Source organism: Trichoderma asperellum, chromosome 4, assembly GCF_020647865.1.
Source record: "Trichoderma asperellum chromosome 4, complete sequence".
NCBI lineage: Eukaryota > Fungi > Ascomycota > Sordariomycetes > Hypocreales > Hypocreaceae > Trichoderma > Trichoderma asperellum.
The window spans coordinates 986215-1012908 of record NC_089418.1 but is presented as its reverse complement, the minus strand read 5'-3'; the positions used below and the strand labels follow the sequence as shown (position 1 = coordinate 1012908).

At 47.1% G+C, this 26694-nt stretch overlaps 9 protein-coding genes and 2 non-coding genes across 11 annotated transcripts; 9 read left to right on the top strand and 2 right to left on the bottom strand.

Annotated features, from left to right (window-relative positions):
- Window positions 1-271: 271 nt before the first annotated feature.
- Window positions 272-3001, top strand: TrAFT101_006728 (uncharacterized protein). Its single transcript, XM_024900720.2, has one exon. It carries the CDS (start codon window positions 704-706, stop codon window positions 2288-2290), a length of 1587 nt encoding a protein of 528 aa, XP_024758383.1. The 5' UTR covers window positions 272-703; the 3' UTR covers window positions 2291-3001.
- A 33-nt stretch (window positions 3002-3034) lies between these two features.
- TrAFT101_006727 (uncharacterized protein) lies at window positions 3035-4103 on the bottom strand (the record flags this gene model as incomplete). The annotated part of the gene is made up of 2 exons (XM_024900617.2): window positions 3035-3422; window positions 3502-4103. 2 exons carry the CDS (start codon window positions 4101-4103, stop codon window positions 3035-3037), a joined length of 990 nt encoding a protein of 329 aa, XP_024758382.2.
- A 1644-nt stretch (window positions 4104-5747) lies between these two features.
- On the top strand, window positions 5748-8233 carry TrAFT101_012032 (uncharacterized protein). The gene is made up of 4 exons (XM_024904181.2): window positions 5748-6464; window positions 6548-7144; window positions 7205-7567; window positions 7616-8233. The coding sequence occupies exons 1-4, from the start codon at window positions 6374-6376 to the stop codon at window positions 7804-7806; spliced, it is 1242 nt and encodes a 413-aa protein (XP_024758381.1). The 5' UTR covers window positions 5748-6373; the 3' UTR covers window positions 7807-8233.
- Window positions 8234-8440: 207 nt separating this feature from the next.
- TrAFT101_006726 (uncharacterized protein) lies at window positions 8441-11414 on the top strand. Its single transcript, XM_024902671.2, has 8 exons — window positions 8441-8789; window positions 8894-9089; window positions 9151-9193; window positions 9253-9426; window positions 9485-9583; window positions 9636-9731; window positions 9791-9940; window positions 10007-11414. Exons 1-8 carry the CDS (start codon window positions 8567-8569, stop codon window positions 11375-11377), a joined length of 2352 nt encoding a protein of 783 aa, XP_024758380.2. The 5' UTR covers window positions 8441-8566; the 3' UTR covers window positions 11378-11414.
- A 2489-nt stretch (window positions 11415-13903) lies between these two features.
- On the top strand, window positions 13904-16309 carry TrAFT101_006725 (uncharacterized protein). Its single transcript, XM_024908508.2, has 4 exons — window positions 13904-14195; window positions 14307-15192; window positions 15247-15644; window positions 15716-16309. The coding sequence occupies exons 1-4, from the start codon at window positions 14046-14048 to the stop codon at window positions 15842-15844; spliced, it is 1563 nt and encodes a 520-aa protein (XP_024758379.1). The 5' UTR covers window positions 13904-14045; the 3' UTR covers window positions 15845-16309.
- A 164-nt stretch (window positions 16310-16473) lies between these two features.
- TrAFT101_006724 lies at window positions 16474-16556 on the top strand. The gene has a single exon. It is a non-coding gene; the product is annotated as a tRNA-Glu (tRNA).
- A 1170-nt stretch (window positions 16557-17726) lies between these two features.
- Window positions 17727-17996, top strand: TrAFT101_006723 (uncharacterized protein; the record flags this gene model as incomplete). The annotated part of the gene is made up of 1 exon (XM_024910044.2): window positions 17727-17996. The coding sequence occupies one exon, from the start codon at window positions 17727-17729 to the stop codon at window positions 17994-17996; it is 270 nt and encodes an 89-aa protein (XP_024758378.2).
- A 296-nt stretch (window positions 17997-18292) lies between these two features.
- TrAFT101_006722 (uncharacterized protein) lies at window positions 18293-18556 on the top strand (the record flags this gene model as incomplete). The annotated part of the gene is made up of 1 exon (XM_066127859.1): window positions 18293-18556. One exon carries the CDS (start codon window positions 18293-18295, stop codon window positions 18554-18556), a length of 264 nt encoding a protein of 87 aa, XP_065983972.1.
- A 369-nt stretch (window positions 18557-18925) lies between these two features.
- On the top strand, window positions 18926-19007 carry TrAFT101_006721. The gene has a single exon. It is a non-coding gene; the product is annotated as a tRNA-Glu (tRNA).
- Window positions 19008-19464: 457 nt separating this feature from the next.
- TrAFT101_006720 (uncharacterized protein) lies at window positions 19465-21729 on the top strand. The gene is made up of 3 exons (XM_024902013.2): window positions 19465-19900; window positions 19973-21032; window positions 21092-21729. The coding sequence occupies exons 1-3, from the start codon at window positions 19562-19564 to the stop codon at window positions 21643-21645; spliced, it is 1953 nt and encodes a 650-aa protein (XP_024758377.2). The 5' UTR covers window positions 19465-19561; the 3' UTR covers window positions 21646-21729.
- A 162-nt stretch (window positions 21730-21891) lies between these two features.
- On the bottom strand, window positions 21892-23100 carry TrAFT101_006719 (uncharacterized protein; the record flags this gene model as incomplete). The annotated part of the gene is made up of 3 exons (XM_066127858.1): window positions 21892-22458; window positions 22526-22863; window positions 22938-23100. The coding sequence occupies 3 exons, from the start codon at window positions 23098-23100 to the stop codon at window positions 21892-21894; spliced, it is 1068 nt and encodes a 355-aa protein (XP_065983971.1).
- Window positions 23101-26694: the final 3594 nt, after the last annotated feature.

Below are 26694 nucleotides of genomic sequence, written 5' to 3'. Positions count from 1 at the left end.
AGGTCAGGCTTTCCTGGTCAAAGTACCTTCTGCGGCAACATGCTCTAGTCACAGTACGAAAACGTTGATAAGAACTGCACCTTCTCAAGCAGAAGATGTAAGATGAAAGATGCAGCTGATATCGACTGGCCGTGTGAGGCTGTCCGTCACCTTTAGTCAACTAACAGCACGGCAACTTCATAGATAACATCGTAGGAATGGTGTAAGGCCATAGAAATATATACTGCTAGCTACTGAATCCCGTATATGAAGCTCGATATCGGTCCATCCGGCACTTCCCTCGCCACATGATGCTCAGCCATACAGTATGGCTCATTTGCAAATCTGGTAGGTATCTTACCTAGTATTACACAGCAATATGCCTCTCTCTCCCCACGTTATTTAGTCTCTCTTTTTGCGCTTCCAACCGACGAACTGCGTGCAGAGTATGCCCCTCGTGCCCACTCTCTCGTTATCCTATTGTACGTAGCTTCCCATGTCTCAAAGCCGCTCCCGTCATGCGCAACATATCGGATGGACCCACGTGGAATTTCTTCATACGGAATATAGTTGGGCATCTAGATCCAGCATCAAAACGGTAAAAAAGAAGCACGCTCGCTGTATGGTGATGAACCACGACCTACTGTTCCTCAGAGCAACTTCTCTTCTCATCTCTTAGACAGACCTCAACGCAGAGCTGTTACGCCTCTTACTCACGGCTGTCATGGCATCAGCATCGCTTAATGGACCGGCTCAGTATCCAGAGCATGATCTGTCCGAGTTCCCAGCCTCACTCAAAGGGAAGCGCATTCTGCTATGCACCGAATCTTTTGGCCCTGTTAATGGAGTGAGTCGGACAACTCTGATGCTGGTGAACCACTTGCGCGATCATGGTGCCCAAGTTGCGGTTGTCGCTCCTCATAATCACACCAACCACAACACCTTTTCACCACCTCCCTCTCCCACGCTCTCTCCTGCAGACAAACAGCCAGAAGTAAGGGTAACCGGATATCCCTTGCCTTTCAACCCGGAACTGTCCATCGTATATCCCGTCCGCAACTCAACCCTCTATTCTCGTACCTTTGGCGATGATGCGCCTCCTGATCTCATCTATCTTGCATCTCCCGCAAGTCTGGGCTTCCAAGTCATGCTACAACTGAGGCAGCAGCCAAAAGAGAAGCAAATTCCCATCATTTGCAATTTCCAAACAGACTTGGCCGGTTACTGTTCTATTCTTTTCCCAGCGCCACTCAGCCACGCGGCCGTCTTTGCGTTTGACGCCGTACAGAGCTATCTCTTCAGGCATTCATCTATTAAGACCATCTTCTACCCTTCTAGATTCGTCAGGCGGTATTTGGAGAGCCAAAAAATACAAAGCGACAAACTGGAGGTGTTGACAAGAGGGGTCAATACGACAATGTTCAATCCAAGCCGTAGGAGTGAAGCTCTTCGCAAAGAGATTGCACCAAATGGAGAGATAATTTTTGTTACTGTTTCCAGAATTGCTGGGGAAAAGGGCTTCGATTTCCTTGCTAAAGTGGCCAAGGAATTAGACGCCAGAGGACTTCCGTTCAAAATGCTCATTGTGGGAGGAAATCGAAATCCTGATGTTGAGAAGGAAGTTCAAGAGCTGTTCGACCCTCTGAGAACCAAGGGGAGCGTCGTCTTTGCTGGCTTCAAGGTTGGAGAAGATCTCGCTACTGCCTATGCCAGTGGAGATGTTTTTCTGCACTGCTCTGTCACAGAAACTTTCGGCCTTGTCGTCTTAGAGTCTATGGCTAGCGGTGTTCCTGTGGTGGCTCGTGATGAGGGTGGCCCTTCAGATATTGTGTCCCATGGGAATACGGGCTATTTGGTGTCGCCCGATGATCTTGATGGATTTGTTGCCAAGGCTATCAAGCTTGCTGAAGATCATCAACTGCGGTATACTATGGCCAAGCAAGCTCGCGCTGCTGCCTGTGAAGCTACCTGGGAAAAGATCAACAACAAGGTTGCATGGCGCATGGCTGATACCATTGCTCAGCGCGAGCAAGAGCAAGGAAAAATTCCCCAGCAGTCTGAAAATGCAGCGGTGTCGACAACAGCAACAGCAGCCCAGCAGCTGGTCCCAGTTTACGGTTGGCTTATGATGAATAACGCTATTCGGGAAACTGTCACGCGCAGTGTCGTCGACGCTCGACTTATGGGCGGCCTGGGTGTTATTCTTAGCTTCTGGGTCGTTACGGGCGCGTACGTGGCATTCACGGAAGGCCTGTTATGGGCCAAGGGCAGGATGAGAGCTGGAGACCGCAGTGAGACACTTTCTAAGTGACATGTCTCTTATGAGAAGACTGATACACAAGATGATATTTCGATGAGATCTAGGCTCTTGGGAAGTACATAGGATTGACTGGGATGGAGTTGGTGTTAATGGCGTTTATCTGATGGGAGGTCATTGACCATACTGTCTTTCAACTTTTTTTTCCCCCTCCTTCACTTCTTCTTTTCCTTTCTCTTTTTATACATGATTTTATCGAATGGTATAGAATTCATCTTTTGGAGTAGATACCATGCATGTCTTAATGGCTTTACGAACGCTCTCTTTCTTCCTTTCTCTCTATTTGGCTTCCCCTCTCTTCATATTACTTCTCTTGTTTCAGTCATACTTATTTTTTCTTATATTAGTTGGGCGATGAATGACCCATTTCTGCACGATGGATATACCCTACCAAGATTGAGACTTGGAACTTGCTTCATATTTTCAGTATTAGATAGATTCAACTTTAGATATCACATTCATTTCAAAGTAGTCCAAAGAAAGTGATGCTAATGCATTTGCTTGAATTTTCCATCTGTTTTCAGATATAATTTGGTGTTTCTTTGGTGTTTCTATGGGGCTGATGCGCTGCATAGCGTGGGCGTAGAACAAATAAAATAAAAGGCTGTAAAATACTCTGGGGAATCATTAGAACGCATCCCACCCATAACTCATCTTTTTGATCAAACTCAATTTATCCTACTCTTCTCATCTTTCTTCTTCCCTCCTCTTCTCCATATTTGCTATGACGTGTATCGCTTAAAGAGTGCGGTAAGCACTGTCACCCTTTGAAGCATGCATAGCCCTTCGCTTAAACGCCGTCGCATACTGAATTCGTTGATAGGTGCCGAAACCATACGCAAGCAATCCAATGAACAGCCAGAGACACGTAATTATCAGTCCAATGGGGAAGATCAATAAATTCACTCCAGGCAAGATGAAGGCCACGGTGCCGTTCTTCAGAGCAGCTTGTTGGACTGCTACTGCCTGCTGAGCTGCGGCGAAATCGGACAGGACGACGTCGTTGGAGAAGACGCCAACAAGGAAAGATGCTTCGTTAAGAGAGACGTTGGAACTAATCTGAGAGCCTCCGGGAGTGACTGCGGAGAGAGTGAGAGTGGGCATGACGAGAGCTTGGAGAGCAGCACTGGGATTTCATATGTTAGCCTCTATGCAAAATGACATGATACAGGTATATAAAGAGGTAGAGTATTTATGAAGCTTACATTGAAAGGTTATTCTTCATCTGGTCCTTGTCGATTTGTCCAACAAGCATGTATGACTGCAGCAGAGTCGGGGCAGAAGAGCCATCGGACCTCTTCGTGATATTGACGGCTGGAGAGCTTGATCCCGAAGTCACTGGCTTCATGGGACTCACACTGGCGCCCTTGTACGAAACGCCAACCTGAATTCCACTAGGCGGGACACCTACAAAAGAGTCTCTTGGGGCAGATACACGATACAGGCGCAAATCAGCCTCAAACATGCCGGTATCGACGTTGAGCATCGGCAAATTGTAACAAATGCAATCGCCGGAAGGGTTCGATGTTCGAGTGAGTTGGCTGAGACGCGCTTGGCACGCAGCACTGGTGATGTTGTTCCAAGCAGTGAAATCCAGCGATCCATCGGGCAAGAGGTGCACGTCGGACGGGATACTCGAGTTTGTCGTGGCCTTAGAGCTCAGTCCGCGAGCTACTTCCATCGTATCGTCAGAGAAGCCGAGCAGGGAGGCGTATGGCGTTGAGAGAACATCTTCGGTACGCAGCACATTCTGGGCAATTGCGGTGGTGGCGAAGAGAGCCGCGGCGAAGCTGGCCTTGGTGAGCATTTTCGCAATTGTGTTCCCGAACAGCTGCTGGCTAGGAGAGTATTTGTCTAGATAGTCGTGCGAACAGAGATTTGCGGTCTTGGCGAAGGTGATTTGGCAGCTCCCAGAGCGACCTATGTCGAGCGAAAATCCAAAAGACGAAATGAAAGAATGACTCAAGGTTTAACAAAATTATTAATTAAAAGATCCCGTCCAGCGGTGAATATAGAATTAAAGCTTTTTAACGATTGTGTATTACGCCGTCGCCTACACGCGATAACAGGAGCAAAAGAAGCAAAGTGCCAAGGGTATAAAAGAGAGGGAAGGGAAGGGAAAAAAGAAGCAAGCCACCCGAAAGCACAATTGCGCTGTGAAACTAGCAGGCCTAGCCAAGCGCTTGACAGATCCTCCTCATAGATCCAGCACAAGCAAATTTGCATCTGAACCCCATGTCCCATGGGACATCAGCCCATTATGGCATTGTTGCGACGAATCTGTTTAGCTAGCAGAGAGCCACAACGCCAAGAGGCGACGTCAACTCAGGACAAGTGCTTCACATTCTGGTAGAAGCGGGGGCCCTGGTCGTCGCAAATGAGTTTCCGAGGAGCGGTAGGGGGGGCCGTCAAGGGGGCATTCTAGGGGGGGTCTTTGGAAAAAAAATACAAGTGCTGCTAGTGGTGATGAGAGAAGCGGGAGATCTTCAAGACCATGTTTCCCATCTTGCTCTGTGCAGAGTATGGAGTCATAGCATGCTGTAGGTGGCATGTAGGTAGCGTGTAGCTACTTGTATGTCTCCCTTCACTTGTCGAAACCAGTCGGTTGCCCTGTCTCGCTAACGCTGCAGATGTTACACTGGTTGTTTTGGAGACAGTGGCGCCCCTCGGCTTGGTGGGGATCGGGGCTGGACGGCCAGTCGGAGGCGTCCATCTCACAGCTATAAGCGCCGCCATTCAGAAATCGCCTGTAGATGGCGAGAAGCTGAACACGATAGCGGCACCGTTCGTCCAATTACTACTGGGTATTAGCATTTCAAATAGTTCGGAAGCTAGATCATGGCCCATTGCCTGGTGGAGTGAGTAGCCTTGGCCTCATGATGCGCTGGGCCGTGAACAGTTCTTCCAATGCTGAGAACCGCCGGCTTATTCCAGCACCAACATTTATACCGCGCAATTGTAATTATGGTTCTGGCACGGGAAGATGGCATTAATGCCACCTGTGGCAGACACCGGATTGATAAAGGGCGTCTCAGGCCAGGGGCACTCAAACCAATCTCCGACGCCATGGTGGCCCTGCAAATACGGAGTCTAGCGCCGTTATACTGTAGGTCGTCAAGCTGACTGTTTCAGATGGCTTCTCGTTGACGCAGGTTGATTTCTGAAGCTGGTTGGAAAGCTGCAGAGCTGCAGAGCTGCAGAGCTTGCTGCTGTTCTTTGGGGGGATGGTGGCATGATTGATATTCTATTACTAGGGTTACTAGGTATTACTTACCAACACGATTCTTCTTATCTGCTATCAAGATCTCCTCGTATGCGGCAGGATGCGGCCGTGTGCGGCGTTCGTTGCAACCGAGATAGCCTGGCTTCCTAATGTGGCAGTTGGAGACAACGCACTGTGAAAAATACTGTATCTATCTCATCTGCACCAACTGAGCATTGCTACCGGAAACCCCTCCTCACAGTGCCGATATAGCCGCAACCATCTCATCGAGAAAACTCAACAGCCACTTATCGCCAACATTCATCCTTCCCCGCGATCCATCGTGCGGAGACGGCCTGGTGATTGGCACTGACAGCTACCATCAATTCTTCTTTGCGGTGGCTAAGGACCCTTAGCGGGAAACAGGCTGTTATGATACCCTCCATCTCGCCTCTAGCCATCCGATTAGGGCCCATGAATGACATCAAGATCTCCTCGGACTAACGAACATCCCGATGGGCATCCGAGGAAAATGCTGCTTCGTTATCTGATATGAAGAGTAAGAGGGGGTGATAACATCAGCGAGGCGGGGTGACCGGTTATCATGGCGAGGGGGGGCAGGCTCCAGAATCCTACTACGATAAAGACAGCAACTCTCTGGGTTTGGAGGGTCTGGCTTGTGTGTGTGATGATCACGATCATGCATGCACACATCCAGCTGTCCGGTTATAAGCGGCCAATTATCACCTTGAACCAGAGTGTTGCAATGCAGATCTGACGTATATCTACACATGCATCTGCCGCAGGTTGGCATCCAATATTGAGAGGTACCACACAGCATATCCTAAGGAAGCATAACAATTCTTAAAGACATCATGCCGGGCAAGATTCGAACTGCACAGTCTGTCTCACTCGACATCCCAGCCGCGGACCAGCCTGGTTTGCATAACCGTTGGCATCCCGATAGTGAGTTTGATGAGACCTCTCTGGAGCTTGAGGGTTTAAGCCAATGTACGTTCAAAGACTAATATGGCCTGGGCTCTGTATAGTTCCGACAATCGGAACCATCGAACCTGGAGAAACCGTAAAGATCGAATGCGTTGACTGGACCGGTGGCCAGATTGGCAATAACGATAGTGCTGAAGACGTACGCACTGTAGATTTAACCAAAATCCACTATCTAACCGGCCCCTTTGAAATTAAAGGCGCTGAACCAGGAGACCTCTTGGTTGTAAACATTACGGACGTTCAGCCCTTTGAAGACTCACCATGGGGATTTACTGGAATATTTGACCGCAAAAATGGCGGGGGCTTTCTAGACGAGCACTACCCAAAGGCTGCCAAGGCTATTTGGGACTTTGATGGCATATATTGCACTAGCCGACACATTCCTGGAGTGCGATTTGCTGGCTTGATTCACCCTGGAATCCTAGGATGTGCCCCGTCACAGGAAGTTTTGGCCGAGTGGAATCGCCGAGAGGCCGATCTTATCTCGGCTTGCGTCCACAGTCATCCGAACAAGGTCGTCGCACAGCCTCCATTGGCAGTGAATGCGCATACAGGTCAAGCAACTGGAGATTTGAAGGTGAAGATTGCCCGCGAGGGAGCGAGAACTATCCCTGGACGACCAGAGCACGGGGGAAACGGTACGTTGCTTTAAAACTAACGGCAACATATTGAATCGTTCTAACAAGGAAATTGAAAAGTTGATATCAATAATATTTCAAGAGGGTCAACAACTTACCTGCCTGTACACGTCGCCGGTGCAAAGTTTTCAGTCGGCGATCTCCATTTCAGCCAAGGCGACGGCGAAATCAGCTTCTGTGGCGCCATTGAAATAGCAGGCACTATCACCATCAAGTTTGATCTCATCAAGGACGGTGTGAAGTCGCGAGCTATCAAGAGCCCAGTTTTCCGGCCAGGCGATGTGGCTCCCAATTTTGGCCCGGGACGGTATTTGACATTTGAGGGCTTCTCTGTCGATGAGAATGGCAAGCAACACTTTTTGGATGCAACTGTGGCCTATAGGCAAGCGTGCCTCCGCGCAATCGAGTATCTCAAGCAGTTTGGTATGTCATAGCATGGTGTGAATTGAACAAATAGCTAACTTGGAACAGGATACTCTGGAGAACAGATTTATCTTCTCTTGTCGTGCGCCCCGATCAAGGGCTCAATTGCCGGTATTGTAGACGTACCGAATGTCTGCACAACTCTGGGGATTCCTATGGACATATTTGACTTTGACATCTCCATTGAAGCCGTACCGCAGAAGCGAGATCTCGGGTCTTGTCCAGTTTCGAGCGTGTAAATCAGTTGCAGGCCAGTGCGGAGCTAGATGGCCGTCTGGGCTGTTTGTTGCATTTGCCAACGGCAACGGGGCAACATGAGGCAGCGTTGCCGGAGTAAGAGTTGACTGCAATGAACTCAATTACGGCTTATTCTAGATGCATCTTGGTATAAGTCAATAAAGCAATTGTAAAAGTTACACATAGTAGTTTCTGGATATACCCAATGCCAAGGCGTAGCGATAGCTCATTGGTGTAGAATCTTACCCGCGGCCCTACAACTAGGAACTTAGTGCCCGCGTTCCCCTCAGATGTACAACGCTATATTCATTTTCGTTATACAGCTTTTTTGCTACTTGCTAAATCATGTTAAGTCACAGTTAATATTATATTCATTTAGCTCTTTGGCTGGATAATTGTTCAAAGTGTGGGGGAAACGTTGCTATTCAGCCTTTAAGCATACTGATAGTCTTCAAGCTTCCCCATATTTTAGTTTGCATTTTAGCTCTTTGACGAAATATCCGCCAATCATACGCCCAATAACCATAGCATTTGTCCGCCAATAAGCAAACGTCTCCCTGTCAGCGTCTTGTCGCGTTAGGAAGGCGATCTTAATATGAGTTGCTAAAGATATAAATAACATGGTATACTACTTTCTCACGAAAAAGGGGGCCGTAGCTGGGACTTGGTCGGCGTCAATTATCCTTACGTGTCATCACCCGAATCCTTCATCGCTTGTAGACTCCTTTGCCTCTGAAGCGGTCTGTCACTGGCTTCAACACCATGAAGCTCAACTCTGTGGCGAGCCTCGTGGCTGCAACAGCTAATGTTGCGCAAGCCACCGCTTCACCAGACGATTCACTTGCGATATTCGCTAAGCGGAGGACGGCGGATCTTGCCCAGTTCCCTGATCCTACGTGGTTTAGTAAAATCGACTCATGGCTGTCTTCACAAAAGGATGACGGAACTTGGTCAGATGTGAATTATCTGTCGGGATGTGCTGCGCGTAAGTTCCAACCACGTCGCGATGATTGCATTGACCACAAACCTTGATCTGAAAAAGAATGAAATACCACAAACCACACAGTTATGCTAACGGTTTGTTTAAAGAGCGCGCCAATTGGCCAATCCAAGAGCATTGGAATAGATTGATCACCTTAGGCGCTGCGTGGAGCGGTGCGAACCCTGCAGTTTCTAGTAGCCGGGCCAAGGACTCCAAGCTTCTAGCGGCGGTGCAAAAAGGCCTGGACTATTGGTTTAGCAATGATTATACTCCTGCCGACTGCATGGGAGACGGTGGTGACGCGTAAGTCTTATGAGAGGGTCAGATGCGTTGGTCTTTCGCTGTAGTACTGACGCCCTTCTAGAACAAAAGGTTGTCCCTGTGGTACGCCTGGTCTATGGAATACAGTATGTCCCTGTTCCTAAGTCGAAGGATGCTCTTAACACCTCATTAATGCAAAATCTAGAACTGGTACGATCAGGCCATATTGATACCCCAACTGTGTTCAACGGCATGTTTGCTCGTCAAAGATGCAAACCTCACCGAGACTCAACGGGCTGGGTGCGAGCGCATTCCATATCGAGCATACGCCCTTCGAGATGGTACTTATGGCACTGGTGGCCGCATGACTGGAGCCAACGTAAGTTTCTTTTTGGTCCCTCTTCTTAAAGCTCTAATCTGAGACTTTTGTATTATAGATGGTCTTGGTCATGCAAAACTCAGTCACTTTGGCCCTTTTTACTGATAATAGTACTATTTTGGCCGATTCCATGACTAGAGCCATGTCTGTGATGACTGTAAGTAGTTTCATAGCATTAAAATACCGGATTCCGATTAACCAATAATTAGTTTGTCGACACTCCTGGACAAGACGGCATTCATCGCGACGGCACATTCCTGCAGCATAATGGGATCTTGTACAACGGCAACTATGGCAAAGATTTGGTAAGATGAATAATTTCCGCATCTCAAGTCTCATATACTGATACTGATATCCTTTACAGTTAAATGCCTTCATCCAGCTCGAAGGGGAAGCCATTGGCACGTCATTTGCTGCCAACAACGATACGCGAGCGGCTATGTCAACTTACGTGAAGGGCGACGAGTGGCTTATTTACACAGATTCTCAGACTAGAACCGAGCACTGGGATTTTGTGAGTACTTCTTTCTCAAAGGTCTATAAATGAAAGAAACAAGAGCTAATTACGAGAACCTTATAGAATGCCATTGGCCGCTTTGTTTCTTTCCCTACAGTTGACTTACAGGCCAGCGCTGATATTAACTTCAATGTTTCGAAACTCGCAGCTGCCACAGCGGACTTCAAGGGGTCATATGCTGTCAACGACACCATTCGCAGGCTGCTGTCCAATGGAACAGAAAAGCTTACAGGCAACAGAGGCTTCTGGGCTAGCGACTACATGGTCCACCGCCGATCCAACTTCATGCTCACAAACAAGATGATCTCAACAAGATCAGCTAATTCGGAAAGCGTGAATGGAGCTAATCCGTACGCGTATCACATGGGCCACGGAACGCTGTACTCCTACGTAAAGGGCAACGAGTACAAGGACATTATGGGGGCGTGGGATTGGAATCTTGTTCCTGGAACAACTACTTTACTCAACCAGCCCAAGCTCCAAGCATCTCAGGTGAAGTACTACGGCTTGAAAGACTTCGTCGGCGTTGTAAGCGATGGTATATTTGGCGCTGCGGTTGAAGACTACATCGATCCTCTCACTCAAAATCTCTCATATCGCAAATCTTGGTTCTATGTTGATGAAGGTGTCATTGTCATCACCACTGACATCAAAAAGAATGCTACTGCTGGAAATGTCCCGGTCATTACTGTACTAGATAATCGCGCTGCAGATTCCTCCAGGGCTCTCGTTAAAAGTGGTTTCATTGCACAGCTGGGAGAGCAGCATCTAGCTACCGACACTCTCTATTATGGAAATAACGGCTATCTAGCCTACGACCGCCCTTTTCAGCTAACCTTGTCCCAAGGCAAGAGAAGCGGCAACTGGTCAGAGATCTCTACCTCGACGCAGGGCATGGAAACTGTCGACATCTTCTCCGCGTATACCACTATCAAGGGCGACTCATTTACCTATGGCTTCTTTCCATCTATCTCATCTCTGAAGCTACTTAAAGAGCTTGCAAATCCCACATGGAAACCCATCAACAAGAAGGGGGTATCTGGTGTATACGGCAAGGGTAGAGCCAGTCTCTCATTCTGGCCTGGTGGTGCAAAGTCTGTCAAGCTAGACTTGAAGGAGCTCGGATGGTCGGACAAAGCTGGAACTCTGACATTTACTTCCGACCAGCCAGCTTTGTATCTACTCAGCGCACAGAAGAAGGACAAGAAGAGTGTACGCCTGGTAGTAACACTTGCGGATCCTACGCAGAAACTTGCCGTCGCATCCTATTCTATCAAGATCTCGGGCCAGCGTTATAAAGTGAGAGAGGTAGACGAGAAGAGCGAAGTCCTTGAGAAGAGAGGTGATGGCAGCATTGGCTTTGGTGTGAAGCTGCCTGCTGGAGGCTTGGCTGGATCATCAATTAGCGGCGAAGTGATTTTGGAGTTGAATTAGAGAGAGAAAAGCTTTCTAAAATAGAAATGTAATTGCTCGATGTTAGTAAATTTAAAAAAATTAATGATAACCTTCCGGCGTGCATTAGCTCAAATTAAGGCAGTTTGCTCCCTTTGGCTCATTCTTGAGTGGTCAATGAAAAAGATTCCACCTGCAAAATCAACCTACTAGCTACACTCCCTACCTCTATAGAAACAAGGCTGTTCAAAGCGAGATATTCAAGAGAACGTAAAAGAAATTGGACGCGTATGTATGAAATGCAGAGCTGATGAATAAAATCGCTTATCATTCAATTTTATGCCATAAGTATCCCGGCTGATTGTTCATACGCGTAGTTTGTCCGTCAACAAGAGTTTATATTTCTATCTGCAAGTTCCATGGCGCCCTTAACCCCTGAATATTCACAATATACGGAGTAACGTGACAGCAATTGCGACTTGCATCGCCATTTCAAAGAGCAATGGGACCTGCGCTAGGCTGTCGAGGCGACAGTGGATCAACGGTGGAGAAGCGCGATACAGGATGCGAAAGCGGGCCGTCAGTGCTTACAAGTAAGTGGAACTCTCCGAACTACCACTGGCATGTATGATGGGAGCGCTATTTTCATGCCGGTACCTTTTGTTATTTTAGAAGAGGAAAAAGGATTCACGATCATGATAGATTTTTTTAGATACCACCGCATCAGCTGAGGAATTTGAGGCAACAGTACTCTGACAGTGGAGTAACTGGGATGCTTGCCACGCCATTCGGTGCTTGAATGGGGCACATTAACTTTGCTCTGGCGTATCCACATATCCGGATGCGAATATACCTACAACTACTCGTACATATAATACGAAGTAGAGTAACACTTCCGCTAGGTAAGATACTTTTGGGGGCCAAGTACCACTTGGTAGCATCACGGTGGTATAAGAGGTGGTATCAAAATATGCTGGATAAGATATTTGGCATTCAAGTAACATTTCCCAAAATGCTATCAAGGATGAACAAAACTCGGCCAAACCAGAATCCACACAGCGCCGCGCAAAGTTCCTCGACTTGGTATGCACGACGTCCAATCCGGCCACCAAATAGTGACTGAATGCACACTGGCTTAAGAGCTACACGCCACCATTTCTCGCCAAGGCTCGTTTGTGGTGAACACTTAACAAAAAGCAGCATCAAAAAGAGAAGCCTAGAAAAGAAAGCCACCCCTGTAAGCTCTTAGAGCGGTGGCCAAAGCTCCGGTGACACGATTGGATCCTCGTCTGGGCAGCCATCCGATGGGGCATCGCGTAAGATGGGATATGAAGATGAATACATAGAGCAACGGGGAAAGAGATAGATTAACAATCCATAAAGGAAGGCAGACAGCGCAGTGAATGTAATCACAAATAAAAAACTGGGAAAAAGAGGCACCTGTAAGAGTCTGGACTCGTGAGAATTTCCGGATCTTTCCCCTGTTCGGAGCCCTGGCGATCTGCGCTGGGGCGGAATTTGGATTCGTGTTAAGCTCTTGGGGCTTAAATTTGGTACCACTGACGCCGAGGGACTTTTCGCAACGCTGCTGCCTTGCGTTTGCATCATGTAGCAGCTGTGAATGTGTACACTGGCGTCGTCTGCGCAGTATTGACGAGTACTTTGAGACACGCCTGCGTGCCATGAGCTTTCACATGGTATCAAGAATACTACCTGTAAAACTTCGTAAAAGGTCTTCAGCTCGCGGAGCATAGCGTCCTGAGAATGAAAAGCGCAGGACTCTCTCACTCACTAACAGTCTCTCTCTCCGATCCTGCTTTTCTCTACGTCTTCTCTACTCAAACCAGACTCGTGCAAGTAGGTATCTACTTGTCCTGTATCCCTGTTTTAAGCACGGCCTGGCCGAACGCCTCAGCTCTAGCTTTCCCGCAAGCCACCTGCGTCTAGATGCCGCTACAGCCAAGAAGCTCCGTGAACACTGCCGATCTGGCCAACAAAAGCTCGTTGGACAGGCTTCACGAGCCTTGCATGTCTGCTAGCAGCCCTGTCGAGCTGCCCACAGACTCCCCCACAGCGCAACTATTGTGGTGGTTCCGTTTGGCATCTCCATCTTGATTCGTGCTAATGGCAATCACCCAAAGCCGCGAGATATTGCGCCATCGTCATACAGCCAAACATCCCCGGCACAATACTTAGTAAGAGCGCTGCTAGCAGTGTTAGCAAACTAGCAGCAGTCATAAACAAGCCATGAAGGTCAAATGGATGCTAAGCAGATGATCAAGGTGTTGCGCCCTTGACAGAAAAGGTGGATTAGGAAAGGACTTTCGGCTCGTGGGACCGCGGCGCGTAACCGTTATTAGCAGTAGCACAAGGCATGAATGAGGCCTTACAGCCGCACTACGGGATGCCATACTCTGCTTGACGCAAACTACATGTGCCTAGCGCCCTGTATGAGGTAGCATTGGTCTTGAGCTTGTGTGGTACGGCGGTCCAGCACTACACATGGCTCTGCCGTGTACATATTAAGCGTAGAGGCGACAAGCCGAAGGATCGACCTGCGCTTCGACTCTCTTCATTCATTTTTTTTTTTTTGGTCTTGCGTTACCTGGGCAGAGTCGCAAGTCGCCCTTTGTCTCATTAAATCTCTGCTGCAAGCGAGTCTTCTTCGTTATATAATTAATTTCTATTTATTCTTGGCATATCTATCACAATGGGTACGCCGTCAGATGATGGCAAGGCTGTGCCAGTCCGAGATCCAGTCGAGACCAGCAGCGTTTCTGTCTCTAGCGATGAAGATGTTATTCCCAAGGGCGCCCTCGACCCTGTATACGAGGCGAAGGCTAAAGTGCTGAATCACGCTGTAAGTCATTCTTCTATCTATTGGCTTGCGACCACTGTGGCAGGCATCTACAATCATGAAGCTGTAGACATTGTGCTGGCAACAGTAGCTAATGAAACATGTCTCACTTAGATTCAAGAAATCGGAATGGGATGGTACCAATGGCAGCTCTTCATTGTCGTCGGCTTCGGCTGGGCCAGCGATAACCTGTGGCCCATTGTAACCTCTCTCATTTTCACGCCCATCGCCAACGAATTCTCTCCCAGCCGCCCACCGCTCTTGACTCTCTCACAAAACATCGGTCTCTTGGCTGGTGCCGTCTTTTGGGGCTTTGGATGCGACATCTTTGGTCGCAAAATTGCCTTCAATCTTACCCTTGGTTTGACAGCTCTCTGGGGCATGATCGCTGCCGGCGCGCCCAACTTTGCGGCGATTGGCATCTTTGACTGCTTCTGGTCTTTTGGTGTCGGCGGAAATCTGCCCGTCGACTCTGCCATTTTCCTCGAATTTCTCCCCCCGACTCACCAATACTTGCTAACAATCCTCTCCGTCGACTGGGCTGTGGCTCAAGTGATTGCGACCCTAATAGCATGGCCTCTTCTGGGTAACCTCACCTGTTCTCAGGAAGAGAAGCCTTGTCTCAAGCACAACAACATGGGTTGGCGATACTTTTTGATAACCATGGGCGGAATAACGCTTCTTATGTTCTTGGCTAGATTCCTACTCTTCTCCTTATACGAGTCGCCCAAGTATCTTATGGGCAAGGGCCGTGATGAAGACGCTGTTCGAGTGGTTCACGAAGTCGCCAGGCGCAACGGCAAGACCAGCTCCCTGACAATTGAAGATCTCAAGGCCTGCGAGCCCGAGGGTTATGTCGCCCAGGTGGACGTCTCGACTGCTGTTAAGAGACATTTGGTTGAACAAATAGACATCAAACAAGTCAAAGCCTTGTTCTCGACCTTCAAACTTGGCTTGTCCACGACGCTTATCGCCGCCATTTGGGCCTTGATTGGACTGGGTGAGTTTCATCTCTATTGAAATCAGTTTTTACCTATGCTAATGATAATATCAGGTTTCCCTCTTTATAACGCGTTTCTGCCTTTCATCCAAGCCGAAAAGGGTGTTGATTTTGGCGATGGAAGCACATATCTCACTTACCGCAACAGCTTGATCATTGCTGTCCTGGGTGTTCCGGGAGCTTTGATTGGCGGCTTACTCGTTGAATTGCCTCGAATTGGCCGCAAGGGAACGCTGTCTCTCTCTACAGTTCTGACTGGCGTCTTCCTGTACTGCTCAACAACCGCCAAGAGCAGCGAGTCGCTTCTTGGTTGGAACTGTGCCTACAACTTCTGCAGTAACGTCATGTATGCTGTGCTTTACGGTTATACTCCTGAGATCTTCCCGACTCCTCAGCGGGGCACTGGCAACGCCATTGCTGCTACTGCCAACCGAATTTTTGGCATTATGGCTGTACGTATTATTGCTGCTATTCGTTTGTTCAAGGCTCCATATGGGTGTGTCTAACTAATCTGCAATTGTAGCCAATTATTGCCATGTTTGCCAACCTTCAAACGTCCGCGCCAGTATATACGAGTGGCGCCTTATTCATTGCTGCCGGCATTCTCACCCTCTTCTTGCCATTTGAGTCAAGAGGAAAGGCTGCTCTTTAAAGTACCGGATGACATTTTAAGAATTAGATGACTAGAGGACTGAGTAACGCGTTTTGTACATAGAGAACAAAGAGGATTATACTGGACCTAGGAACGATCCAGTAAGGGAAAAGATAATAGTAATGCGGTGCCCTGGGTTGTTCTTGTCTGACGGATTCTTATACCTCATAGGCATGACTTTCTGCTTATACAAGTATAATAACCCTTCCCTCGATCCCTCTCTCTAATAGCATATGGCGAGGAGCATCAGCGGCTGATCATTTATGGCATTTGCCGACCCCTTCTGAAAGGCTGAATGCTCAGAAAGAGTCCTTAGCCGCCCAGCGAGACACCAATGTAGTCTGAAGATTTTCCCTATAGTTGAAAGTCAAAAAGAAAATGGAGCGGCTAGAACCCCTCCAAGAATCATCCATTACATGACTCAGACTCTACTAGTCAACATCTTTGCTCATGATCTCATTCGACTGTTGGATAGCATTGTAAAACTATATAATACGACTTCCTTTTAGCTCTTTGCCGAAGATAAAAGTAAATTAGCCAGCATTAAATGACGGAGTGGCTGATTGTTGCATAATGTTCCCAGTTCAAGAACAACTATTTCGAAGCCAGGCATCAAGAAAAAAACACTATCCGATATGGTGTAGTGGCTAACATCGCTCGCTCTCAATCATATTGAACCGAGCAGCCCTGGGTTCGATTCCCAGTATCGGAGTCTTTCCTTCTTTTTTTTTGTGTGTGTTTCTTTTGCTTTCCTTTCTTTCTCATCGATTTAGAGCTACAATTTCAGACTAAACCCATATAAAAGACAGAGTGCAAATCGGCTGCCATTGAGAGAGACGGACACCGGAACTCGAAGTTTGAAGCTCGAGAGGCGCAAGCGCTGGCTTTATAGATGTGAAATTTCGAGAAAACGTTAAGCACACGTGTAACTCGAAGATTATTTTACTCTCGCGGTATACATAATTTGAAGGGTTTAGTTCACATATCGCGAAGACAAATTGAGCATTGAGAGAATTGCTTGCGATACTTATATTGAATCGAATGGTTCGGGCCACCTACATTAATGTATGCATACCCGCCAATCTATGTATACGCGGTACAACAGCACGAAAATACAATACAAAGCCAAGCACTAGCATTTTATGCCATTAGTAAAAACAGCAGTCAAACAAAAAAAAAAACTACACTTATTACAAAAGAGATAGTTCCCCGGCGTCTGAGACGGACTTTGAGACCACCCGCTTCTATGTCATTTGGGATGTCCTTTCGCAACTCTTGTGAAATGCGAAACGGCCTGCAAGTGCGAACTTTTCGTTGACTATAGAGATGGAAAGTTGGCTCTAGTCTCCGACCAAACGCGATGCGTCAGCATCTAAAACTGCTATTTTCCTGTCGTCTCTGTTTGTCTTTTTAGCAGGGCCTTGTTGTACCGTATTCCCACAGCCCTCGTTTTCTTTCGCTAGCAGGAGCATATCCATAGTTGTTACCTGTTAATGCTTCTGTGCTAGCTTCATATTTCTATTTCACAGCGCTTGCTGCTATCTGAAAGAAAGTTATTCTGGATTGATTTTGGATATTTACATATACTGAGCAATTGGGGCATAGACACTTACACGAGTTTTGAAACAAACACCTTCTGCAAACACTCCCTTCTACCTAATTGTATAAAATTAGTAATGTCGCAACTAATTCGAAATGTGGTGGTATTTGCGGTAGGAAATCTATCCAACACAATCGAAATTGTCATCAAAATTCTAATAAAGCTTACTAGGCTAGCAGTAGTCTGGGTCGTGCTCTTGTAGAAGCACTACAACGAGAAGGATTCACCGTGTCAGCTATGACAAGGCCATCGAATTCCATTTTGTATGGGCCCAGTGTTACTATGCATCGTAGTGAATACGATGGCTTCGACGCACTTGTCTCCATCTTTCGGGGACAGGATGCAGTCGTCTCCACGACCAGGACTTTTGCTTCCAAATATCAGTTGACGGCTATCAACGCCGCAGCCGCAGCAGGAGTGCGCAGGTTCTTACCTAGCGAGTATGGAGGGAACACATCCTTGGTTGGCGTGACCAATTATCCCCCCTTTGCTGCTGAGAAAAAGGCTATTGTCGACCATCTTCGTACCAAGGAGTCACAGGGTCTTACCTAGACGGCGCTTTGTGTGGGAATTTTCTTTTCATGGGCATGACTCTCTTCGATAAACTTGTCGTTAGGCTTGCTGACATATTCACGTAGGTCCTTGAAGAAGGTCGCGGAACCTTGGGGCGGGATATTGACAAGGGCGAGGTGACAATCTATGATTCAGGTAACCAGGAATACGATACAAGCACTGTTGACCAAGTAGCAAGATCAACTATTGCAATTTTACGAAACATAGAGGAGACTTAAAATACCTATGTATTTGTGAAACCCTTTACTTCCACGCAGAATCAAACTCTATCTGCGATGGAGAGGATTCAAGGAAAGGCATACAAAGTCAGTCGTGACACTTCTGCTGCGGCAATTGCTCGAGGCCTGGAGCAGCTAGAGAGAGGAGAAGTTGAAGCACGCTATCATGATCTTGTAACAGGAACGATATATGACCCCGGTCATTTCACACTCTTCAAGGATGATGAAGTTAGCAAATGGAAGAAAATTCTCCAACTAAATGGCAATGAGGATCTTGATGGAGTTATCACAGAAGTATTGCGCAAGAAACATCTCATCTAGAAAACAAAATATCGAAATACCTGCGGACGATTTAAGCCAGAGCTTACAAAAGGTCAAATAGAACATATCGCGTCATGTTATTTTTGTTCATCCTCCTAGCGATCGTCTTCAAGCAGATAGGTGTCACCTGAGACGTATGCGATGAATGATTTTTGCGTGCGCTTTTCAGCAGCGTCAATTGGCCAAGCTGTTTATGATTAGAACCGCCTTTTTTACCTACAATGTATAATCCGGTGTTCCTTTTGTCCCGTTTTAAGACTCTTGGTCGTTTCTTTCTTTCTCGTCTACACACTTGCGCACAGCACATTTGCGACCTTCACTCCCAATATGTGTATAACCTAAACTAGCCGCATGACTACCAATTCAACATCCGATATGGTGTAGTGGCTAACATCGCTCGCTCTCATCAATGAGCGCCGAGCAGCCCTGGGTTCGATTCCCAGTATCGGAGATTATACATTCCTTTTTGCTTTATTTTTTGTCCAACAAATGTCCTCTTGTTCTTATTAACTTTGGCAATGCCAGCCAACAACAACCGTTGTTTTCATTATGATTGAAGCGGGTCGTGACCTTGCAAATGTCGAGCTGCTAATTGGCCCTCTGATAACGGACCCCTGGTCGGCAGATCTCGATAATTACGGCAGCTCTCTACCAGGCATTTGAATAGATTGTGAGATCACAGTGGCTCCAACCAACAGAAAAAAAAAGATATAGATTCGTATACTTATATGTGTTTTAGTTATAGTATATAGTAGCTCAATGATCCGATTTATATTGAATTGGTTTGGATAAAACATGCCAAATGCCAAGAGACAGACCCAACGGTGCATCACGTGAGCATCATTCTGGCCTCGGAGCGTCTGGACTTAACTTGCAGGTCACGGGCTGACAAGGCGGTGACACGACAATATCGTACGAACTAACACGTTACAGCTATTGAAGGGCAGAATAGGATTGTTAACAAACAATCGATATATCAATCTTTGGATACAGGCGGCGATCAGCATGGGAGAGACATCTAAACCCACGGCGGACCCTCAAGTGACCTTCTCGTCGGGCCGAGTTGAGAGCAACAGCAAATCCGAGGCACCGGATTTGCGCATACTGCACTACAACGATGTCTATCATGTCGATCAGGCCAGTGCAGAGCCAGTTGGCGGCCTGGCAAGATTCATGACGCTCTGCAAGGAGTACAAGGACGGGGAGCAGTATCAAGGCCAGCCTAGACTCCTGACCCTGTTCTCAGGCGATGTCTTCAATCCCAGCCTGGAGAGCAGTGTTACCAAGGGAAGACATATGGTGCCGGTATTAAATGCCATTGGAACGGATGCCAGCTGCGTTGGAGTGAGTTGTCTGATCCTTGAATTGCTTTCGTGAGATGAAGGACAGCAGCTGACCAAACCCCTCAAACCTCAGAACCACGATCTTGATTTTGGAGTAAAACAATTCGAGCACTTGGCTGAGAAATGTGAATTTCCATGGCTACTGGCCAATGTTTTGGATCCCGCGCTGGGAGAGGATGTTCCCTTGGGCAACGCCAAAAGGACTCACATGCTCACTACCTCCAACGGCATCAAAGTGGGTCTGATTGGCCTGGGTGAGAGGGAGTGGCTTGCAACTATTAATAGTCTTCCACCAAATCTTATCTACAAGTCCGCCAGCGCTGTCGCCAAAGAGCTCGTGCCAAAGCTGCGAGAGGAGGGTGCAGAGATTATCATCTGCTTGAGTCACATGCGTGAACCAAACGACAACAAATTGGCTGATCAGACGGATGGCATCATCGACATCATTCTCGGTGGCCATGACCATTACTACGCTCATAGCTTTAGAAACGGCACCCATGTCCTGCGCTCAGGAACTGACTTCAAGCAGCTTAGTTATATCGAGGCCCGGCGGAAGCAGGATGACCCTAAACGATGGGATTTTGATATCTGGAGACGAGATATTACATCCGATATACCTGAAGACGAACCTACAGCCAAACTGGTAGATGGCTTGACGTCCAAATTACAAAAGTCACTATCCAAGCCTGTGGGATGGACGGCCATGCCGCTCGATGCTCGATTCATCACTGCGCGTTTGAAAGAATCGAATATGGGCAACTTTGTATGCGATATCATGCGGATACATCATAATGCAGACTGTGCTATCATGGCAGGTGGTACGATTCGCGGTGACCAGATTTATCCGCCAGGAGCTATCCGAATTAAGGATATCACTTCCTGCTTCCCTTTTGAAGATCCGGTTGTCCTTTTGAGAGCCAAGGGACAAGCAATCTGGGACGCGTTGGAGAATGGCGTCTCATTGTATCCCGCCCTCGAAGGAAGATTTCCGCAGGTATCAGGCATCGAATATGAATTTGATCCATCCAAGCCATCTGGTCAGAGAATACTGTCAGTGAAGATTGGGGGCAAAACTTATGAGCCTGAAAAGAAATATGTTTTAGCGACTAGAGGTTATATGGGACGTGGAAAAGGTAAGCCTATCCGAGTATATAGAGATTTGTCAAACCTATTGAGTTAACACTGGTGATAGATGGCTTCAGCAGCTTGCTCGTCAAGTCCGAAGGAGGAGAAGTAGAGGAAATTATCGATGAAGAGAGCGGAATGCTCATCTCTGCTATGCTCCGGCAATATTTTATGGCTCTCCGAACAGTCGGCCAATGGAGCAATTTATCCTCGCATTGGAACCATGTCGCCGATGAATGCGGCCACACTGAGTTACCATCTGAAGTATTCAAGGGAGAGAGCCATATATCTCGACTCAAGCTTCACGAGGATAAAGCCGACGGACACAAAGATCCTTGGCACAAATTTTTGCGCTCGCGCTTGGGCTTCAGCAAGAAGCCTCACGACGAGGATAGCGATCATTTTGACACAGGAACAGAGAGTGATCATACGGGAAGCGATTCGGACAGCCAGATAGACCTGGAGATCTTGTTGATGAAAAAGTTCTGGGGCCGTTGGGCTCATAGAGCAGGTATCAAGTCTAAGGTGTGCGACTGCCTAAAGGAGTCTGAGTGTGCTGTCGACTGGACGCGAGTAATAGCGCCAGTACTCGAAGGACGTATCAAGATTGTCGGATCATAAGCAACACATGACCTACTTGATTACTTTTGGGTAGAATAAGCAATAGAAAAACAATTACATACTTGTATTGGACTTCACTTGGGCAATATGCTGCTTGTCTTGATGACTGATCAACATCTCAGATTTCCATGAACATCGCTATTTATTTGGACTTCTTTAACGTCATCTCATGTCTCGGATGATGCATATATATATATATATATGAAAGTTCAAATTTCGACTTTGGACGCATTTCTTCCAAGCAACTCAGTTCCCGCAAGTGCCCTTAACACACTCCCAGGGATCGGAGCAGTCATCATCGCTGCTGCAAGGAGCACCGAAGCAGTGACCTTCCCACGAACAAGAAGAGCTGCTACCACCGCTACCACCACTGCTGCTACCGTTGCCACCGCTGCAGATACCGTTGCTGCAGGTCAAATCATCAGAGCAGTCATCATTGCTGCCGCAAGAAGCACCAGCACAGTGTCCTTCCCATGAACAAGTGCTGCCGCCACCGCCGCTGCTGCCACCACTTCCGCCAGTGCTACCGCCGCCACCACCAGAGCTGTTGCCGATACGCGCGACAAGGCTATCACCGAGGGCACTGATACTGTTCTCGAAGTCGGTATAGTCCTGTGCATTCCATTGGGCGCCACGAGCGCCAGGGACGGCACCGGAGCCAGTGAAAGCGATGTAGAGAACATCATCTTGATCATGGCCACTATCACCGTTGATGCTGTCGCCAAAGCAGGCAGTGGCGAGAGCAATAGAGGCTTCGCCAACCACAGGGAAGTCACCATCATCGCCGTTGGTATCTCCCCAAACACCATAAATCTGAACAAGTTGCATTAGTTGAGAAATTCGCGAAAATAGTAGCAATTAGGGTTATATAAAAACGCACCAGTTGATTGTTGCATACAACAGCCATAACGGAGAGGGGCTCTATGCCAACGCTTTGGGGATCGAAGGTCTTCCAGCCAGGTTTGCTGCCGTCGTTACCGAAGACGACATATGGGTGGGCATTGGCGTCGAGATCTTGTTGACCAGTGCCGTAGCTGGCGACAGTATCAGCGAAGGCAGTGGTATCCTGAGTATCGGAAGAGTCGCCACAGCGACCGTCATCAGCAGGGCCTCCCTGAATACCATCACAGTCGACATCCATGTTAGTTAATTTACCGCCAGTGCCCTGGAGGTAGACAATGCCGTAGTCATTGAGATGGTCACCGCAGTAAGAGGTAGCTATATCAAGGGAAAAACTTCGTGTCAGGCAACGCAATTCGTCTCTCTAAATCTTAACAAGAAGTTAGACTTACAACCACCGTCGTTGTCCTCGCTATAAAATCCAGAAGCAAGCTTGTCATTGCAAGATCCCTGGTCAATGATGGAGTTGTAAAGATTCTGAAGGTTGGCGGGCACAGACTTGGCAGCGGCCGCGCTGGCAAGTGAAGCGAGGATAGCGGCCTTGAGGACAGCCATGATGAACAGTCAGAGATGAGATGAGACCTCTTTTTCGAATTGATTATCAAGTACTGAGCTTGTGACAAAGAATGCCGATCCTGAAGGAAGCGAAATTGGCGCTTTATATAAGTTTGCGACCTAATAACTGACCAGGGTCGTCAAAGTAGATGAGAATATGTATGCAAGGTTCTGCAAAGAGAAGAAAAACTTGTAATGAAGTATAATCGCCCCATCGGATAATCGGCAGCAATTCAACGGTGAATCTTGAGCTTCCTTTCTGATGGTGGTTGCCAGGCACTAGCAATGCGAGGTTCTCACACCACCCCTGCGAGGTTGGCAATTGACGAATAAGGATGACATGGTCAGAGTCAGATGCTAATACAAAGGGAAAAATACTCCTAGTACATGTATGTAACCCTAATTTGAGTACAGAAGGTAAGCTAGACCTGTAAGGTATCCACAGCCTTGTTGAATGGGTTCAGAGAGTGACACTATTGGTGGTTCGGGAGCACATACACCGAGCGCTGCATTTCCTACCGTTGATTTGAGACGAACACACTTGATACAGCAATGGATACATGGCTTGAAGAGCATATTTGGCTACGTAAGGTCAATGTTTTGACCGTAATTACCACAATGCCTGCCTCGGCCATACCGGTTTGCTCCGTTCTTGGCTCATAATATCCAACCATGATTTCTAGCTAATCAATCTTCTTACACCAATAGCCCAGAGTGGCAAATGCCATTCTGGGATGAACCAACTGTTCGAATCCTATCGTTACATCCGATCCCTGCCACGTATATAGCATCAACGCAGGAGTAAATACTATCGTAGTTCTGTCCTCGTCGTTGGCGTTAAAGCGCTATGTGACCCCCGCGAAAGGCTTCTCAGCTGCCTTTTTCAGTTGATGAATTGGCCCTGGACATTATACGAGGAAGGGGTAGAGAGTGGTCCATTTTGTGGACTCGATTAGATGGGAGTTATGGGGCTTACTGCTGACTACAACTTGAGCTGCTTAGATACCCTTTGTGAGTCTATCTTAGAATTGCATGCTTAATTTAGCCTTCAGGAGCATTTCTATTAATACTTACCGTTGGAGGCCAAACCCTCCTAGACTCAAGAACGATAGGATCACAACAGCTCCCGAATAATGCATGGCGTCGCACGACCCCAAGCTATCCTTCATAACTCAAATATTGTCGGCATCAGCTTTTGGGGAAGGTAATCCCGTACGGGTCTTTCTTGGGCCTCACAAGCGTACGAACATACGGGTTGCGCTCTGGTGCCCAACCTAACGCAGACATACTTACTTGGCTGACAGGGGAGCCACATAAGGTTAAAAGAAACTAAGAAAAAACTATGGCGGGTATTCTTAACTCTTTTTTCTCTCGCTTGCTTCGTCTCCTACCGGCATCTTTGCGAGGGCGAGTCCACGTTACAACTGGCCCCTATATACGAAGTAGGCAAGTAGTATACAGCACCAAGGAGACTCTTTCTGGGTCCTGAATGAGATGATTTGGCCAGCTTTATAAGATCACGAATCGTACGGCTGTTTGGTAGATGTACTACAGGGACCATTGGTAGCTCCTTTCTGCACGTGTTCGTATATTGATTATATTATCTGTGACGATTAGGGGTTGGCTGACCATCGGCCAAAACATCCTGCACGATCCTACCTGTACAAAAAGAAAGCGTCCTAAAGAAAGCGCCATCCTGAACCGACCCTTGCTAACCACCCATGCTTTGAGCCGCCGAAAGTAGGCAATATTTTCCTATTTTACCATTAAGCATTATACAGGTATGTCGGCAACCGCGAAACCGCTAGATTTGGCTCCTGGCAATTTAATTGCACGAGAATACTGGCAGGAGACTCAGCTCATTAGCTCCATAAGCTGACTGACTACTAGAGTACCCGTATGCGCAGGCGAAAGGCTTCGAGCTGCCGGATTTGATAGTGGTCTAGTATACTAGTAGTATTGACACGGGATGTATTGCACAACTAAGTTACCGCAAATGGATAATCTCGGCGCGGTTTAGGCGCGCACAACCTAGAGCGCAGGGCAAAGAAATGAGAAAGCATAACGCCTCTGAGAGAACATGGCAAACAGAGGGCAACTACGTGTGACTGCGCAGGCAAAAGGAAGATATTATGACCCTGATTCATAATTATACTTGGGGGCTAAAGATGTGTCTGTGCAGGATGTGCTTTGCTGCAACTATGCATTATCATGGTGTGCAACTAGATGGAATCAGCGGCAATTCCCCTCTAAAATATTGAGAGCGGAATCTCCGTGATATCCCTTAGCCCTGCATTCAATGCTACTATTACCCGAATCAATCGCACTGTCTGAAAGTTTATTAATCAGATTTGTTTATGACATCCACGGTGAGATGGTATTTTTATTCTTTATGAGGTAGAGGAGAATAGAGAAAGAAACTATCAACTAACAAGGAATAAACACTTCTCGGAGATACTTTCTGTCTTTTTTCATCATCACGAATTCTTAACAAATATTTGAATCTTTTATCGACATCATGGCTTTCCTCATACTTGCCAGTAAAGGACTTAGTGCAGATACAAAACTGCACATTATAAACTAAATCTAACGGCATTGCTATATAACTACCTCTATGCCAAAAATATCCGTTCTCTCTCTTTTATTACCATATGTTATATAAGCCGTAACTATTTCTCCATAAAGACAACTAATTCCCGAATAGTCGCTATTCTCAGCACTTACCTTCAGTTGCGCTAGGGTTCAATGTAATTATTGATTCCACTTCAGACCATTTACAACAGGAAACATTACAGGAGAACAGGCATTTGAGGAGATGCTTTCACTGATATACTAATCCTTAAACTCTTTGACTACAGACATTTGCGTATGCATGAGGCTAGGGAGGGCACTAATGGCTCTGCAAGCTTAAGAATATGGATTCAACCAAGTCTTACTATGGAACTTTTGTCAGAGGGCGTTCTCAACGCTGAGTCATCTTGCTGAATTTATAGAACCAGAGCGAGTGCAACTTACCTGTTGTCTTCTCTGTTGCTTTCCCTTTTCATAACGACTGCTTAGTTAATGGCTATAGCAGAAACAGTTATAAAAGACCCTAAGATAATGGTAACTGAATACTTTTGTCCATGCTTCGATTATTTAAATGCTAGTGAAACCGCTTGATGAGCGCTTGATAGGCTCTTATCTTGGCGATAATGGATATCATCCTGCGTATTCCATGCATCCTTTAACACGAGATGTTGGTATAGACACAAAGTGTAAATTCTTGTATATCTATATGTCTAGAGAGAGTCAATTGTGTTACAGCTAATATGATGCCGACGCTACCCGGAATGAGCTGTAAGCCACAATTACCGTTAGAATCTGGCATTTTTTGTGAGTCACTTTACGTGTTTGAAAACTAATCTTAATGCTTCTTGGGCAAGGCTCGAATCTGTGCTCAATCATAGATATCCATCATGCTACCTGTAACAGTCACCTATAGAACAATCCCGAACAATTAGCTGCTTGATCGAGTCGCATTTATGAAATAAGTCTCAATTCCAATATCGCAGCTTAACGGTCAACCCATTATTCTCTTTACAGCTAGGTAAT

Excerpts from the sequence above, each read along its gene's own strand:
- TrAFT101_006728 (XM_024900720.2), top strand. The coding sequence starts at position 704 with ATGGCATCAGCATCGCTTAATGGACCGGCTCAGTATCCAGAGCATGAT.
- TrAFT101_012032 (XM_024904181.2), top strand. The coding sequence starts at position 6,374 with ATGCCGGGCAAGATTCGAACTGCACAGTCTGTCTCACTCGACATCCCA. Across the intron at positions 6,465-6,547 it reads TAACCGTTGGCATCCCGATA|TTCCGACAATCGGAACCATC; the intron begins GTGAGTTTGATG and ends GGCTCTGTATAG. Across the intron at positions 7,145-7,204 it reads ACCAGAGCACGGGGGAAACG|TTGATATCAATAATATTTCA; the intron begins GTACGTTGCTTT and ends GAAATTGAAAAG.
- TrAFT101_006726 (XM_024902671.2), top strand. The coding sequence starts at position 8,567 with ATGAAGCTCAACTCTGTGGCGAGCCTCGTGGCTGCAACAGCTAATGTT. Across the intron at positions 8,790-8,893 it reads TCTGTCGGGATGTGCTGCGC|AGCGCGCCAATTGGCCAATC; the intron begins GTAAGTTCCAAC and ends GTTTGTTTAAAG. Across the intron at positions 9,941-10,006 it reads GAACCGAGCACTGGGATTTT|AATGCCATTGGCCGCTTTGT; the intron begins GTGAGTACTTCT and ends AGAACCTTATAG.
- TrAFT101_006725 (XM_024908508.2), top strand. The coding sequence starts at position 14,046 with ATGGGTACGCCGTCAGATGATGGCAAGGCTGTGCCAGTCCGAGATCCA. Across the intron at positions 15,193-15,246 it reads TTGGGCCTTGATTGGACTGG|GTTTCCCTCTTTATAACGCG; the intron begins GTGAGTTTCATC and ends TGATAATATCAG. Across the intron at positions 15,645-15,715 it reads GAATTTTTGGCATTATGGCT|CCAATTATTGCCATGTTTGC; the intron begins GTACGTATTATT and ends CTGCAATTGTAG.
- TrAFT101_006720 (XM_024902013.2), top strand. The coding sequence starts at position 19,562 with ATGGGAGAGACATCTAAACCCACGGCGGACCCTCAAGTGACCTTCTCG. Across the intron at positions 19,901-19,972 it reads CGGATGCCAGCTGCGTTGGA|AACCACGATCTTGATTTTGG; the intron begins GTGAGTTGTCTG and ends CTCAAACCTCAG. Across the intron at positions 21,033-21,091 it reads TTATATGGGACGTGGAAAAG|ATGGCTTCAGCAGCTTGCTC; the intron begins GTAAGCCTATCC and ends CACTGGTGATAG.